The sequence below is a fragment of the Nuphar pumila genome, chromosome 7 (assembly GCF_984573655.1).
Source record: "Nuphar pumila chromosome 7, dmNupPumi1.hap1.1, whole genome shotgun sequence".
NCBI classification, from domain to species: Eukaryota; Viridiplantae; Streptophyta; class Magnoliopsida; order Nymphaeales; family Nymphaeaceae; genus Nuphar; species Nuphar pumila.
This window is the reverse complement of record NC_143255.1, coordinates 129,515,185-129,532,363: the sequence shown is the minus strand read 5'-3', so window position 1 is coordinate 129,532,363 and position 17,179 is coordinate 129,515,185. Positions and strand designations below refer to the sequence as shown.

At 40.4% G+C, this 17,179-nt stretch overlaps 1 protein-coding gene across 3 annotated transcripts; it reads right to left on the bottom strand.

The window, feature by feature from the left end:
• Positions 1-1,501: 1,501 nt before the first annotated feature.
• Positions 1,502-10,797, bottom strand: LOC149833506 (auxin response factor 2B-like). 3 transcript variants are annotated; one of them, XM_090015164.1, is made up of 15 exons: positions 9,996-10,797; positions 9,729-9,841; positions 9,513-9,608; positions 9,377-9,433; positions 9,056-9,211; positions 8,867-8,951; positions 7,077-7,167; positions 6,828-6,992; positions 5,551-5,670; positions 5,353-5,428; positions 5,085-5,256; positions 4,071-4,990; positions 3,594-3,883; positions 2,533-2,742; positions 1,502-1,889 (listed from the first exon to the last, which is right to left on the bottom strand). In XM_090015164.1, the coding sequence occupies exons 1-14, from the start codon at positions 10,156-10,158 to the stop codon at positions 2,562-2,564; spliced, it is 2,685 nt and encodes an 894-aa protein (XP_089871290.1). In that variant the 5' UTR covers positions 10,159-10,797; the 3' UTR covers positions 1,502-1,889; positions 2,533-2,561. The 3 variants fall into 3 exon arrangements, with proteins under 3 accessions (XP_089871290.1, XP_089871291.1, XP_089871292.1); XM_090015165.1 differs by having other exon boundaries at positions 3,594-3,784; XM_090015166.1 differs by lacking the exons at positions 1,502-1,889; positions 2,533-2,742 and having other exon boundaries at positions 3,590-3,784.
• Positions 10,798-17,179: the final 6,382 nt, after the last annotated feature.

The following is a 17,179-nucleotide window of genomic DNA, read 5'->3' as shown; positions in this document are numbered from 1 at the left end:
ACCTTTAATCGGTGATTCACAGATGACAAACGACCCCCACAGTATCGGTATCGGCCCTGTATCGTTTAGCCAACGATTCAGGAGAACGGCCGATACGATACTCAAGTTACTCATTCTGAATGGGCCAAAAAATAATTTTAAAATATTAAGTGTCAATCAGACGTGACGTGTGTTAAATTCATTAAAACAATAATTTTCAATAATTTTATATTTATTAAAAAATAGCCTATTCAGGAGTGGAGAGCATCGATTTTCTTTTTCTGCCGATACGTATGTACAACACCAACAACATACCATTTTTTCCAGGCCAGGACCATTTCTTTTTCGGAATCTTATAATGGGACCGGACCTCTCACCCTAACCAGGACTGGAGAATTGGTCCTTCACTTCCATTACAAGACCGAGTATTCAAGGAGAGGTGAAACTACAAAGACTAGGGACAGGATGGGTCAAGCAAGAAACTAATGGAATTAAGGAGGCAGCGAAGTTTGGAACCACAGCTTGAGTCAAGCGACCGCAAAAGTCGTAGCACCCAAGGTTTCCGGGCCAACGGTAATGCCATCTTGACTCCCAAGTTTATTACTGGGACTGAACTTTGTAAAAATCTCGAACATTACTTGAAATGTCAGTATCGGAATCGAACCTGTATCGTTTGGCCGACAAATTCTCAAGTGAATCGTTCTGAATCAGGCCAAAAATTGAAAAAATTATATGTCAATCATAACGTGCAACGTGTTCAAGACATTGAAATAATATTACCAAATTACTTTCAAGCTGTTTTTACGTTTATTTAAAAATAGCTGATTCATAAATTTTCTGACGATACGATACGCACCGATACTGACAACACTCAAATTTAGGAAAGGGCTTACGTAGGGAGAACGCAACCTACGTGCATAGGGCCAAGGGGACTCTGAATGACGCAACATGGAATGGACAGCTAGACCCAACCAGAACGCACCACGTGCGACCATGAAAAGCCTCGGCCTACAGAAAACTTCGGTCTCCAGCTGACAAATTCAAATGCGTTTTGACAACCTTTCATGTCGGGACACGTAGTCCACCCATGGACATTTTGAGGCCCATAGTCATCCGTATGCTCCCAAGCGCGCCAGCGAGCATAAAACTGAATAAAGACATTGAGTGGTTGACCAATATAATGGAAGATTCCTACGCAACAGAATGGTAAACTCAAGGGACAACAATTGCTATTTTCCATGCAATACAATTGCTAGAAGCATTAGATTGTCACATTTCTTAAAACTTTTTTAGTTGATCTATAAGCATTATTTAGTAGAAAACAAGTTTTGGATCATGGGCATGACTTAAAAATTCATATTTTTATATCAATATCAAATACGCTATGTTGAGTACATCCATAAGGTTTAATTAACCTACAACCATGATTTCTAGTACCTGTGTAACAATCGAAGTATCTCGTACATGTATAAACTTTCCAACAGAAAGTGCAGCAATTCTGTGTGCCAAAAGGCGAACTCTCTGAAGAAAGCATGAATTCCTTTTTTGTTTCCTTTCCCCTTGAGAAATTTACATGCATAATACCTAACAAAACGGGAGCTGGCCCATCATATTGTTCGGAAATTAGACCCCAAGATAGCTCAGCAGAGAGACAGAAAGGATACCATTCGTAGAAGGTTATTACAAATTACCATTTGGGCTAGGGCAAAAATCAAGATGCTATATACAACCAGCAGTTTTGAGGAAGCAAGGCAGCCCTTACCTTGCTTAGCACAAGTGAAGAAACGGGTATAGAAAGCAAAACTGAGATATTACAGCACCTCCTCAATACACATACAGTAGAGAAAAGAAGCACCAGCTACAAAACAGCGCCCCTAAGCAGAGGGGTCATATCTAGAAAACGAAAAAACCTGCACAGAACAGAGACGGGAGTTGAATGCAGTATAATAACAATTTCACTTCATAATTTTCAAAGATTTGGTAAGCCAGGAGTACTGCATGGGCCAGTCCCCATTTCTCGTGAAGTGGATAATCAGATCCACTCCTAAGAGGGGTGACATCAAGGCATATCTCAAAAGGTGTTCTATATGATCATGCTCAACAATCAACCCTGAGAACTGATTTCTGAGAACCAACAATTAAAAACAGTAAACCCATCAGAGTGTATCACACCCCTATACTATATATACAAGGACTAAATTGTTTTACCACATGAAACGTGGGAGCTCTCAGACATACAAGGACAATAAAAAATGATGTGCATGCTGTTTCAAACGCCATTGAGCATCCCCACAGCCTTCCCTCCTGCTGATTGGGAGTGGAAGGCATCCATTTCTTGTATGCTCTTGAAACAACACACCAGAATCGAGAACAATCAAAATCAACAAGCCTCACATATTTGAAAAGGCAAACTTCTCAAAACATCATAAACTGCAAGTGACTGACAATCCTAGATACAGCATGGACGAATGACTGTGCAACAAACTTCACAGCTTAATCCTTACCGCATTATAAATAAAATGACCCTTAACAAATACAAGTTCACTCACTCACCTGAACCAGTGAACCCGCTTGACAAGATGCTAGTTCTCAGAAGTAGCAGCTGCTGTAGATGAAGAGTTGCATTTAGGGTCTCTGGCAATTGCTCTACCTTCAGCAGCACCTGAACTTTCTTCAGACTTTTGATTTAAGGATCCTGGGTTCATCCTTTGAACCTCTTCACGTGTATAAATGAATATTTTGCGGACCATACTACAGAATTCTCTGTTTTTTCACATAAAATTGTGGGTTAGACATGATATCATATAGATGACATAGCAAGTAGTCGGAGAGAGAGAGAGAGAGATTCAAATATCCAAACTATTGTGAGGATAATAGATAGCATCTGCTTGGACCTGTGGGAGGATAAGCTAAGGACATAATCTTAATAATGGAATGGAATGCTGGTACACTTGCAGTACCCAATGCCTTTAACAGCATAATCTGATGGTTTTCTAAATAACAGCCATGTCAACAAGTCAGATTCAGTTTGGATTACCATATTTCAACCCAACTGAATGGGCATTAGACGAGAGTAAGCTTTGGATTTGGAGTCGAACATGAAATCACTCAACTGAAAGTGAATCTGTATAAAAATGTCATCCAGGCCTGACCAAAATCGAACGGAAACTGTGGGAGTGACTGGATTGGGATATAGGTTTGTCTCATTTTAGAGTTTAAGAGACACATCAAGTCACAAAGTTTCAAAATGCAGGTGGCTATTAACCTCACTGCAGGATGCTTCTATCACAACAGGTTCAGAACCCAACAGTGGGCATTGCTCACAGGTTACAGGAACTTGTCAGATAGCAGGACGAAACAGAATTTGGATCCAACCATTTTAGATACTAAATCCAACCCGAGTGCCGAATCAAAGGTACACTTTTACCAAAGTCCATTAAAAAAAAAAGGAACCAACCACACTCCAAGAACATCCCTACAGACAAGAATACCCGACACTAGAAAACTTCAGACAGAAACGGGGGCTTGAACCGACCATGGTAGTGAATGTCATCTCACAAAAAATAAAAGTGACAAACTGAAGGTAAAAGCCATTAGACAGTTGATGAACTTACTGCCATGGATCATCTCCCACAAGCATCATGTCACCTTCATTATCAGTGTAAACTACAAGCCAGCCTTTGCTAGGGTTCATCAGATCCCCCAGGAATTCAAACATATGATCCAGCTCTGCTATCAGCTCTTCATACCCAGTGAACTTTGCGAGATCCACAGATCTTCCAAGCGCACTACCCTGTTTGTGAACCTGAAGGAAATTTTCATACCTTAGAGGCCTTGATAGCATGCAAGCACATGAAGAACCTAATGGCACCAACATCTTTACAGACTGGGTTATCCCCACATGCTAAAAGGAAACACAGATGGTGTATTAACAAGACACCCAAGCCCAGGTATGGAAAATGTTGTCTTCAAATAAACAACCAAAAATATTTAAAAGATCAACTAGTTGGAAAGCTTCTCTTAAAGAATGAATCATTAACATGAACAACTCAAACGCACAACACAAGACTTGGTGAACTGATATGGAGTACCTTAGTACAACTCCTGCTTGAACTCAATAGAGGTTTGCTATGTGCATCTCTGGAAAGCTGCTGACATGGCTGGCAAGCCTTCTCTTGGTCACTGTCACTGCACAATGTATCCACTGATTTTGTACATTTTGAAGGCTCTGACAGTTGGTCTGGCTCTAGGGCTTGAGTTTTATGGAAAGTTGTTTCATCAGATACCTTAGCATGCGATAAAGAAGGATCATGTTGATGAGCGCCCGTAAGATTTATGCCAAAAATCTTACAGTTTCCTTCACCCTTAGATTTAGCAGACTCCGGTTGTGTATATAGGCCACTCTGAGGTCTTCCTACTGGATGAGATGGACTGTTCATATGAGATGGCGTTGGAGGTAATAGCCAGTTACCTGGTTGCTGTTCGACTGTGGAATTGCACATCACAGGGTACACACTTGGCCTACTACATATAAAAGTCCCAGGTTTCTGATAAGGCAGTTCATTAGCACTTGTTGGCAAACGTGTACTTGACTCCCTCATCAACGAATTGGAAGGCATTATAGGCCAAGAGCCTCCCTGTGCCTGAAACTTGCCTCCTTGCTCTTGAAACTGCCTCACTAGAGGATTACCTTCCTCACGAGATTGGTCAGCAGATGGCACACCAAAGCCATGGGCATCATCAGCCGGAGCCCGGAAACCAGACAACAGATCAGAGTAAGAAGGCTCAGGCCTGAACAATGACATCCAGTTCTCAGAACCCAATTTCCTAAATGAAGATGCAGCATCCATTTTCTCATCATCTTGCAGATGTGATAGCACAACCGGCTTCTGGGCATTGTCAGATTCACTGCTATCAGCAAAAGTTCCCCGCAAGGTCTTGATTTCTTGACCTTGCAAGACCCTTGAAAATCCATGGACTTGAACAGGGTCAACTGCAACCTTAGGTGGGCCTGGAAACAATAAAAGATGGTTTTCAAACAATGTGCAAACTAATAAGGCAGTTAAGTGTACATTTGTGTGGCAGAGAGAGAGAGAGAGAGACACCTTCTCTAGTAAGAGCAGAAGAGTCGGGAGATGAAGGCACTATGTTTGCTCTGGGCCTCTTGGGTCTAGAAACAGGAAGTGGATTTAGAGCAACAGGTGTCAAAGCAGGCTCAATTTGCCATGGAGAAACTCTCTCTGGGCGAGGAACAGAAGACGTTTCATCCCATCTCACCTGAACACAATTGGTAAAACCAATCCAGAAAACTCATCAGGCATACACACGGGTTGTACAAACTGTTCTCAGGGAAAAAATGTCTTCATGACATACCTTAAGGGACCTCCATTTTGACTCAGGCCACCTAGTGGGATCAACATCTCCAATACCTACAATGGTACCCGTAAATCTGACTCATGGCAGAGAAAGACGTATAAGAGAGGTCAATAGCAGAAGATTGTTATTAGCCATGGCAATTTAAATGAGTCAAAAAGAAAAAAGAAAAGAGAAGCAAAATTCCACACACCATACCTTTGTTCAGGTGCCTCTTCACCCTCAAACCTCATTTTGAATCTCATTCCAATAGAATAGTTGTTCTTAGTGGATTCCACGTACTGTGCAAATGGCACTATAAATTCTGAGGGGCTAGTCCTACAGAAGACAATGTAGAGCAATTGTGATGACAGAAGAAACAGTAGAAATTACATTATATAAAAAAAATATAGATCTCAATAGCCATCAGATGAACATCTTAGGGTCATGGCTTTCAATTGACTAGTTCCCTAATAAAGGGGAAACAACAAGGACTTCATAATGGATCACGCTTACAATTTTGAGTAATAGGAAGCCACCCATTAAATCATGTCAGACATAACCTACAACAACTTGGATAGTTGCAGCCTATGTCACAGACTCACACAGACTCTTCTAACAGGGCACCACACCCGTGTCACACCCACACCCAGGCAGGTGCGACACTTGGACACAGCTTCCATTGTGTTAGGTGAAGTCAACCACACTGAGGTCCATTTCTATCCAAAAGTAGATTCAGTTAACCCTAATCAAGTACATTTTTATCTATATTATATATATAAATACATAAATGCACACACATACACGTAGTGTTAACTTAAAACTGTTAAAAATTATATATATACCCTCCCCGCACCTAAGTTGCATCCGCAGCCGGACCCGCACCTATGTGACATAGGATGCAGCAAGTCAAAGCAACCAAAAACTGTCCCATAGACATATATATTAAAATATTCTATCATATTTTGTGTCCACATGCCCACATACTTTAATTTTACTTAACATTCCAAATCCCAAAAATAAAATGTCAATGTACACTGGTTTAGTTATAGGATGTCCATTAGGCCTTTGAGGTTTTTTAAAACATAAAAAAGAGCTGGATGAAGCCCATGTATAGCATACGCAAATCATGTTTAATGTGGCATTAAACCAAGTACAAGTGGTTGGCAAAGTCATTCAGATCCTTAAAACCACCTTCGAGATTTAACAGATTTGCTTAGGTCCTGTGTCCTGGACTAAGTGTTCAGTACTAGTCACCTTGCCTTGCTTGAACAAATCAACTTCTTATGGCATTCAAACAAGTTCTTCTGTAAAATAGTAAACAAGTAACCAAGATGGTACATGCACAAGATAGATCAGCATCCATCCAGATGCCAGGCCTAGACCACAAACTTCAGAAATATAAAAGCTGAGATCAACCAAATGAATGGCCTACATAAAACTTGGCCTTTGAAATTGTTTCTGTGAAAAATGAAGATTATAAATCTGTCCAATACCTAGGCTTGTAGTACACAGTAAACATAGTCCCGGTTTGTACAGCATGCCATGCTGTTGCAAGGACACCAAGATGCATACTGTGACTAGATATGACAGAAGATGGAACATTGCTCTGCTGCCTCATGGCACGCCTAACGCCAACCCGAAGTTCACCATTTTCACCTCTGCAAAACATTAAGTAGGTATCAGTCTGATGTTAAACCAACTGAAAGAACTGAAAACCAACAAATACAGGGAAGAAAGAACACCTTAGAAAAATAAAAGCATCCCCAGCAACAAGCCTCTTAGAGCTAACAAAGACACTCCAACCACTCTGAAGCAGATGTCTTCTGGGCTGGCCTGGAACAACAGGAACAGATGGGAATATCACCACATAAGAGAATACTGGCACATAAGCTAATAAAGCAACAAAACTTTGAGCATTCTTGTGCAAAATTGACACTATCGAAACCAGAAAATTCTGCAAATTCTTCTACCAGAGACCATTGAAACAGATTAAAAACTTAAGAGTAAAATAACTATTACATGTTGTTCAAGCAAAACAAAACTCTGAAAGCATTAAAGAGAAAGTTCTACTGGAACAAAACTTGATTCAATAGAAAGCCACCTGTCATAACTTTTTGAAATGCTAGATGAAGCCTTTTTTTAACGATGGCATACATTAGCAAAACAATATGTAACACATTATTGGAAACACAACATGATCATTGAAAGATGAGATCAAACAGATAGATACTAATACAGATTGTAATGTCAATTCCCCATGTACTCACGTATTTGCTGGTGCATTTTCAAGCAACTTTCTATAAGAGCAAGTAAATCACCAACACAGAAGCTCATTACACTGGTAAGTTTGATAGCCAGTGCAGTTCATAGCCCTTTCATAACATTCTCTGTTTCCTTGTAGATTAAACAAGAATAAAATTAACAAGATTAAGGTGTTCTACCATACAGACAGGAGCAAAAGTAAAACAATCCAAATAGGATGTGAAGTGCAGGCGACAAAGCTACAAGAAGGAACCACCATGTGTCTTTAATATATCTCCAGTTATCCAACACAACAAGCACTTAAAGTAGAAAGCTAAATGCCGTAGCATAACATCCAGACTTTCAGGTCGCTTGACAGCATTGCGTTATAAAGAAACATGGCATAATGGGTCTCAGGAAGGAATCCCATGGGTCTATTCCCCCACCTGCTCATCATAAAAATAATACAAATAGAAAACACTTTCAAATGGCATTTCAGACAAGAGTATGAACCAACATATGAACGAACAGAAAATTTCAGCAGAGAATACTTTTAGTTCAAAAATCTAAAGACAAAGACCAAGCTTTACCTAGTTCCCATAGGAAGAGACCCTGCCTATGTGGTTCTCATTCATCTTATTTTAAAGATCAGTTACTGCTCATTCGTAAACCCATCAATCTCATTAGTAGACCTCTATATTAAAGCTTGCTACAAATTTTGTACCTCGGTTGTCTAAGCAAGCAACCCTACAGATCTCACCATAAAGCTCACAATGGAGTTTCAAAGCCATTTTTGGTTAAAGACAAAGCTCGGGAGTAGGGATAATCTAACGTAGGTATGGACCTGAAATCTGTGTAGTCATTTATTCAACACAAGTTAGTCATCCGAATAAAAATTACCCTGGATGTGACAGCTGACAACCTCACTCTTTATAGCACCCCGTTATAGCTGACAGTAGATCCCAAAGAAACACCCACTAGTCACCGCCACAGAATCACAGGAAACAAAACCCACAATGATAGAACAAAGCTAGCCTCTTGCAATTTCTTAAGGTAATCTGTGCAATTTCTTGCCTCTTCAAGTTTCTTAAGGTGCGTTTGCATCTTCCTTGAGCATCATTTCCACACATCGTAGGTCAGCCAGCCAAAAAGTTACGTAGAAGTGGACGCCTAGGGTTATTGGGTGAACAAATTCGAAAGGAAAAAGGGAAGAAATAAAAGAGCAAGCACAAACACCAGATCTGCCCTGACTCCCCAACATGCAAACATTGAAAGCAAATCAACCTCACACCTCGAAAGATGTGCCGAAAACTCCATTCTTTTCCATGCAAGTCCTTTGCTACCAGCTCCTGACTCGGTGGTTGCCTACACATATCCTGCAACCAACAAGGGTAAGGCGTCGGCAGAACCAAGAGGGAGAAAACAAGGGGTAAATGAAGCCAAATAAACAGACAAACAGCCAGTAAACTAGACCACTCACCAAAGGCGGGAGACATTCATCTGCGTGCCGCCTCAGCACCGAGAACCCACCGTGGGTGCTTGTATCCGAGGCTGTTAACGTCTTGCAGAAAGAATGAACTCGAGGATGTGGAGGAGGAGCTTGTGGAGTCTCTACCGCCACCTCGTTCTCATTTTTCTATACCAGCAATTCCCAAAATGAACAACGAAGAAGACATAAGAAGAGCAGCAATGGAAAACCCATGCTTTATAAGCCTATATGCAGCGCATAAACTAAGATAAAACGAGCATAGGGGAGAAAAAAAAAACTAAACCCTAACTTCAATATGGAGAAGCAGCATACCGTTGCCTCAGGAACCAACGTCATCTGAGCAAAGACTTCATCTGTATCCGGCTCGGCCTGCAAAATCAACCAAAACATAGTGGAAAAACTGTTCGCCAAAGGAAAGAGAAAGAGTGTAAGATCTGAAGCATCAGACCTTCAATCGTATGTTGATCACGGTACAGAGGATCTTCGACGGAAGCTTGTAGATAGGCATTTGTTCATCCGACGCCTGATTCGTCGATGCCTCCACCTGAAACATAACACAACCACCACAGAAAACAACCCAGAGTACTCAGATCTGGGGAATACAAGAGCAAAATCCCTCTAAAAAACCGTCCGCCCAACCCTAGATCAGGAAATCCCGTCGCACCTGCTCTATGTGGCCCTGGGGGAAGTAGAAAACCTTCTCGCCTTGTCGCGGAACGGTCACCAGCGGTCCGGCGCATGCGTGCCAGAGCTCGTTGTACAGTGGATCCTCCATTTCTAAAGCAAAATCAACAATAAGGATTTCAAGAAACAGAAAACTAAAGTTAAGTTTTTCCTCATCCTCCACAAAAATCCCAAGCAAACACAAAACCCGATCCGAGATCCGGAATCTTAACAACCCACCCAACCCCCCCACCCCGGCAGAGACTACCTTCATCGCCGGCCGCAAATCCGCCGTATCGCCTTGGCAGCTCCGCCACAGCCTTCCGCCCCAACCCGCCATTGTTAGGCTCGCTGCACGCGGAGGAGAAGCTCTCCCCCCTCCCGTTGATCCCGCTTCCCTTGATCGACACCTCCGACGACGCCATCTCCATTGAAACGAATCACTCGGAAAAGCCCCTCATCCGCCACCGATCACCGGTGAAAACCGTCTCACCACAACCACAAACACCAAATCCAAAAAGCAAACGAACGAAAAAACCCAGGCTCCACCCCTACAATCGCGTCGCAGAACAACCAGAGAACGAAGATGCCCAAAGGAAACGACGAAACAGCTTCTAGCTTTCACTCCCTCTGCAGAAACCTCATCAATAGCGTCCCGGAACAACTAGAAGACCAAAAATTAAGAACAAAAAGTAGTAACCCTCGCTCCTTCTACAGAAATCCCTTGAATTCCGTCTCAGAAGAAGAACAAAACGAAGGAAGAGGGAAAAATTCCACCTCCTCCTTCAGAAACCCTAGAATCCTCTCACAGAGGAACCAAAATTCATGAAAGAGAAGAAGAAACTAGAACTTCCGGCGAGCTATGTCCGATCTCGGCCGGCGGAACCCGATAGCGTGTGGAGGAAGGAACCGATGGCTTTAACGGCGCCTCACTCTGCTAGCTCCAATTAACCTTCTTCTTCGTACAGAGAGAGAGAGAGAGAGAGAGAGAGAGACTACAGAAAGAGTCGTCTGATTCTGCCGTCTGCCCACCCCGCGGAACCCCTTAACCCTTGGGTCAAATCCCCCCCGAGGGGCAATCATTTCAACCACGGTCAATTTCCTAACCCGGGAAACCGGGTGTCGCCGGTTACCCCCTTCCTGCTCTCCGGTTCACCGGCATGCTTGAAAGCAGACACGCTGGCTGCACCGGCATTCATGAGGGCGGCTGGGCAGCGATCCTCACGCTGACGCCGTCAAGTCCCGTCGATCGCCACGTGTGCTGACGCCGTTACTCCACAACCGTCCGGCTTCCCCGCTTTGTCCTCCCTTGCAGGGGCAGGCGGGTTTGCCTTTACTTAACCCTGGTTAGCTCCCCAACCACCCTCGTCCGTGGATATCCCTCCCCGTGCATATTTCGACACGTGTCCAGATGCCTTCCCCTCTCTCGTGTACGCATCGCTCCTGTTTGATTGCTTGTGAAGGCCGTACGCTTTGAGACTCGGGGACCATGTGTAAGGACTCGGACTCGTACGTCCCTGTCTCGGGTATGACTTTGACTGGTGAGGCCGTTGTTTCGTGAAAGGAATAGGTCGGTCAACGTATTGTTTCTCTCGCTCGCACTCCCGCGGACGCGTTTGGAATATCGCGTTCTCAATTCAAACCCGTTGCTCGCTTTCCCTTGCTATGAGAAAACGTTTTCAAAGCAAAGGAAATGGATAAGCAAACCCCACAGTGTGATGAAGACATGGGAAATTGTTCAACTCGCTCGATTTTCTTCGGTTTCGACCATGATCGAGCTTCATGGTCCGTCCCCGGGGGGAGAGAGAGAGAGAACAAGCCTTTCAGGGTAAGGGGGTGTGCCATGGGTTTACACAGTCGAAAAAGCAACCTTAAAGGCCCGTTTGCTTGTCACGGAAAGTAGGCGCTTTATGCAGAAACGCGTTCTACAAGCAAACATGGGAACCCGGATTTGCCCAATGGCATACAGAAATACAGGACCCCCCCTTTTTCGCGGAAGATAGAAGAGAAAACTTCGAAAGAGGTGTCGCGGCTTCCTCTTCTTTGACATGCAAACTAGCCCCCAAGTGCAGCAGACTTACTAGCTCTCTAATTTCGGAGGTGATTATGAAAAAGGAAAAAAAAAAGAAATAAAAGGAGTCTCTTGAGTCAAGAGCACATGCTGGTGTTTGGTAGAAGGCGTGGGTGAGGAAGGACATTCGACGGGTAGTTAATAGGGAGGGGGACGATGATGGCTAAGACTGGCGTGGGTAGTAGCTGTCTAATAATGCATGCTGACAAATATCGCGAGATTTATGAAAATCTTGCGATAATATCGTGAGATTTATGAAAAAAACATAAATACTACGATATTTATGTTTTAAACGGCTATTTATTGCAAAAAAATGTGTATTTTTATTTTAAAATAAATTTTATTAATATTTTCTTATAAAAAATATTTTTTATATTTTTTAATTGATTTTTTTATTTTCAAGATTTTGCCGAAAAAAAACATGAGATTTATGAAATTTTTTCAATTTTTCACAAGTTTTTGAAAAACAAGAAATTGCCGATAAAAACGTTTGTCACGCCTATATCGGCCGATATCGATACACAAGTGAATCGTTTTCTTCTTTAAAATTATGTGATAAGTGTTAAAACTATTAAAAATAATTTAAAAAATATTGTTTGGTATTTTTTATAGGTATTAAAAATTAACGGAATCAGCCCTGCAGCGTATCAAAATTCTGCCGATATGATGAGTATCGGCCTATACAGGCCGATAAGCACCGATACTGATAAGAGGTGGCCACTCGTACCTGCCTTTTTAATTAAGCGTCAGGAGGCAGCCAAGAACGCCACTCGATTGGCTATGTCAATCCGTGGCTTATCCCATTATCCTAATCTCCTCCATTTAGAAAAAAAATTCCCAGCTTTCCCATCTCTCTCTCTCAACAGGTGCAGCCAACACCACCTAAGTGAGAGAACCAGTTGTGTTAGTTATGGTGAATGTGTGAGTGGACACCAATCCCATTCTTGGGAAAAAAATCTCGTGATGTTTTAGAAAAAAAATCCAACTATTCTGGCAAAACCTTTGAAACACTGGTTTATATAAGAATACAACAACAACTACGCCTTCATCCCAAAATAATTGGGGTCAGCGATATGAACCAACAAAGAAAATCATTTTCGGTCTTCCACATGAATCATTTTCCTCTATTCATTTCTATCCAATGCCTTGTCCTCGGTGAGGTTCAAAGCATTCATATCCTTTCCTATCACCTCCATCCATGTCTTCCTAGGCCTACCCTGACCTCTTTTAACTAATATATTTTTTCATTTCTCCATTCTTCTAACTGGAGCATCATTAGGCCTTCGTCGAATATGTTCAAACCACCGTAAACGATTCTCTCTCATCTTATTTTCAATGGGTGCAACGCCTACCTTATTACGTATCTCCTCGTTCTGAATCTTATCTTTTATTGTATTTCCACACATCCATCTCAGCATACGCATCTCAGCTACACTCATATAAGAATATAATTTATATAAAAATATTAAATATAATTTATGTAATAGAGATATAGAAAAAAAGTGCCAAAAAAATGGTATTTGTTGCATTAAAATTGTGATAAAATATTGCATTAGAATTGAAAATATTTTCAAAATGTCAGAAATATTTCTGAATATATATATATATATATATATAATTGTGAACAACATGATAGAAAAATATAAAAAATGAATTCTTATTAATGCAATAAAATTGTATCTGTTTCAAAGGCGATATTTTGAAAACACTGCATTTTTTTAAGAACGTATCTGCTTTTAAAATCAGCAAGATAAAATAGCATTATTTCAAATTATCTCCCCTATTTATACTTTATGTCGTTGTGAATTCTCATGCACAATTATTTCAAAATAAGAAACGAAAAAAAGGAATTGAAGTGGGAATTCGGAATTGGCCGTGGTCCCCCATAGCCACTGTCTACTAATTTTATGCATTAGGTACCCACTGTGTGGAATCCTTCTCACTGAATTTAGGTAGATTAGTTATAAAGTGACAAAGGTGTTTCAATTTCATTGTTACTTTAATGAGACGGCTTGAATTTTCCCAATAAATATTAGAAGGATTATGCAGCTTCTTCCTATGGTAACAAGCCCATGATGGTTTCCGTGAGGCAACTTTTTTACTTTCGCAAATCCATAATGATCAACAAGGACATATAGTGTAATTTGCTAGCTGCAAGGTTGAAGTTGGGCGTACTCGCTCGTTGTCAGTGTCTGTATCGGCCCATAACCATTTCACTCAGGTGAATCGGCCCATACCGGTTCTCAAGTGCATCGTTTTTGGATCGGGTAACAAATAATAAAATTAAAGTATATACGTAAAGGGAGCTTCTTTATATACTTGAATTTAAAAAAACAAACCATGTATCTTAATTAAGTTTTTAAATCGAGACTCTTTTTATAATTTTTTTTTTTTTTTACACTAAGAAACTGCCCCCATGATCAGAGACCTAGTTGTGTTTGGCTCCGTCTGATGTACTTACAGTCACTGTCCTGGCGGCACAAAAGTTCATGAACATTTAAAAAAAATAATTGTTCAATTAATAAGATAGTAAGAAACCGCAACCACGTGTCCTGTTATGCCAAAAAGTTACAAACACACATAGGAGGCGTTTGCACGTTACGGGAACTGAGGCTTTTCCACGAAAACGCATCGACGGGCGTGCATTTCCACGGGCCCCATCGTTACCAAACAAACAGGGCAAGAACAAACCATGTTGCATAAAATTGATCAACCAACATAATAGTTAATGTCATAGTCACAAACGTCAACAACTTCTGAAGGGCGATATTATACTATGAAAAATGCAATACTGTCAAAATATCACTTTTTTTTTTAAATGTCACATTCTAACCTGATATTAAGGCGATAAAAGCTCGTTTCGCCTTTTTTGTGTTATTTTTATATATCATATATATTTTAGACTTCGCATTATATGCAGCATCGTTGCACGGTGGGCATGCAGCGACCTTCTTGACAATCATCTTTGGCATTTTTCGAGATGGGTGCATTGCCAATCTCGAGAAATGTTGAGATGGATGGCTCAGAGATGCATGCTAAGCAAATATGTTTCTGACGTTCTCACAAGATAAACCTGCTCTCAAGAAAAACTTGTTTTTCAATATATCATAAGATTATCCATTGCAGTCATTTTCCCCAGAAAGAAATTTGTGACTATGGTTCCTAACTTCATATGCCATTAACACCAAATTGCAAATTAGGTGTGTCAACAGGTGGGGCTTGGTTGGGATCCATATGAGACCAAACTCATATTTGATTTGAAATGCTGGTACCGGGTTCCAACTCGGGTCCAATCAGACCCTTTTTTTTTTGTTTGGGTTAGGCAGACCCCCACCAGTTATTATTCAATCGTATCACTCGAGTTTTGAAACTACAACGTCCCACCATGGTAAGAAGTGCACTGAGAGCTCCTACCAACCGTGCATGGACCCTATAAAGATTAATTAGACAAACCATACCTGGACCAAACCCAGTAAAATAATAAATTTTTTATCTTTTTTACATTGAAAATCTGCGGACATTAGTCGAAGCTTGGTTAGGGCTCAATTCTCCTATGAAATTTCATAATATATTAATCACACCCTTTATGTCTGATCTAGATTCTAACCAGACCTCCTTGTTTATCACCGAACCCTGACCCTATAGGGTTTGTACTGGTACCCGACCCATTGACACCCTTGATGCAAATTAGGAGGGTAAGAACAGTCCACTAGTCAATAAGCCCAATCTCTCAAAAGATACCAAACCCCTAACCCTCGTAGGACAAAAAACAGAGAGAACCATATTATATAAAAAAAAATGATGAAGATGACCAGATGCAACATGGCCACTACTGTTTTTCCATTATTGTCTATAATAAATCCAACAATTTTTAGATACCCTTGTACCATAGCACCTGGATGCAAAAGTTCCCTATGGATGTTATCCCTCATTCCACTTTTTTATTTTGACTGATTGAGCATCCACAAGCTTAGTTTTATAAAGTTGCACCACATGACCCTAGGGTTCAGCTGCCTGATTTTTCGCTTTTAAAACTTTGTTCTTATGCCATTCCATTACAAGACCCCATTGCTTGCATGACTTTGTTTTCTCTATTTTCTATATGACCTTTATGTCACCTTTCTAGGAGCAGCTTCTAGGGGTAGCATATTTGGGTAATAATAATTCAGGGTTGATATAACCTATGGTTATGGTTGGTAAAGTCATTAGTCATATTGGTTACCTAATTATTGATAGAGTACTCAAGCATTCTTATCCATGGATTCTTTTTCATTAGGCCTCTTAAAAATCGTAGTTTTAAGTATTTTTTCTAATGATGTGATTTATAGGTCAGTTTTTTCCATGATCCGAAGGTATCATTTTTTTTGGGCTCAGAAAGATATATTTTTTCATCAAAAAAACATGATCCAAGAGTCTATTCCCATTAAATTAAGCGTGATAAATACATCTAATGGTTCAGATCTATCATAAAACACTTAAAACCTATGGGGCAGAACAAGAAATGAGGCTTAATATGTTCAGTTCACACACACACATAGATATAAGAGTAATCCTTAGGCTCCCTTTTTCGTTAGGTCTAGTTAGGCGCCTTTAAAAATCTTAGTTTTAAGTATTTTTTCTCACGTCTAACACTATTGATGTGATCTATAGGTTTTGTTTAGTGGGGACCGGCTTTTGAATCACTGAAAATTGACTTGTATACAAGTTTTTCGGTGATGCAAAATCAATGGCTATTAGGGTACCAATTTTTTTGTTGGCTCATAAAAATGTTTTTTATCGAAAAAACATAATCCAAGAGTCAATTCCCACTAAATCGAGCATGCTAAACACATCTAATGGTTCAAATCTGTCATAAAACACATAAAACCTTTGGGCAGAACGAGAAATGGGGCCTAATATGTTCAATTCTCTTTCTATATATTAAATATTGATTACTAATGAAGGTATGAAACTAATGAGTATAAATCATTTTTTTATTCAAAATTTTTTAATTTTTTTGCCTATCAAAAGTTACAGATGTGATCATCTACATGGTTTGTTTAGCAAGAAACTTGTTTTGAATCATGTTAGGTTTTTAAATGAGTCAAAAAATCAATGTCCCAAGAAGTACCAAAATTTCATTACTCATAAAATCACATTTTTACATCAAAAAAGCATGTTCAAAGGTTTGATCCTTAGCAAACAAACCATGCTGAACACATCTACGTGGTTAGATTGAGTCGATACAACTTGTACCTATGATTTCTAACTCATTAATTCAGTAACTTCATTAGTGGCCAATATTAACCCTTATATATAGTCACTAGAATATGAGAACTAAAAATATGAGCATTTTCAACACTTTCTTTTTTGCAAAATTCAACCATATAGATGTGCTTGGG

Bases quoted from the DNA above. Each gene is read 5' to 3' on its own strand.
- LOC149833506 (XM_090015164.1), bottom strand. From the start codon at position 10,158: ATGGAGATGGCGTCGTCGGAGGTGTCGATCAAGGGAAGCGGGATCAAC. The intron at 9,842-9,995 runs GTAGTCTCTGCC...ATTTTGCTTTAG, and splicing joins ATTTGCGGCCGGCGATGAAG to AAATGGAGGATCCACTGTAC. The intron at 7,168-8,866 runs GTGTGAGGTTGA...CTGTTGTTCCAG, and splicing joins TTTTCGGCACATCTTTCGAG to GCCAGCCCAGAAGACATCTG.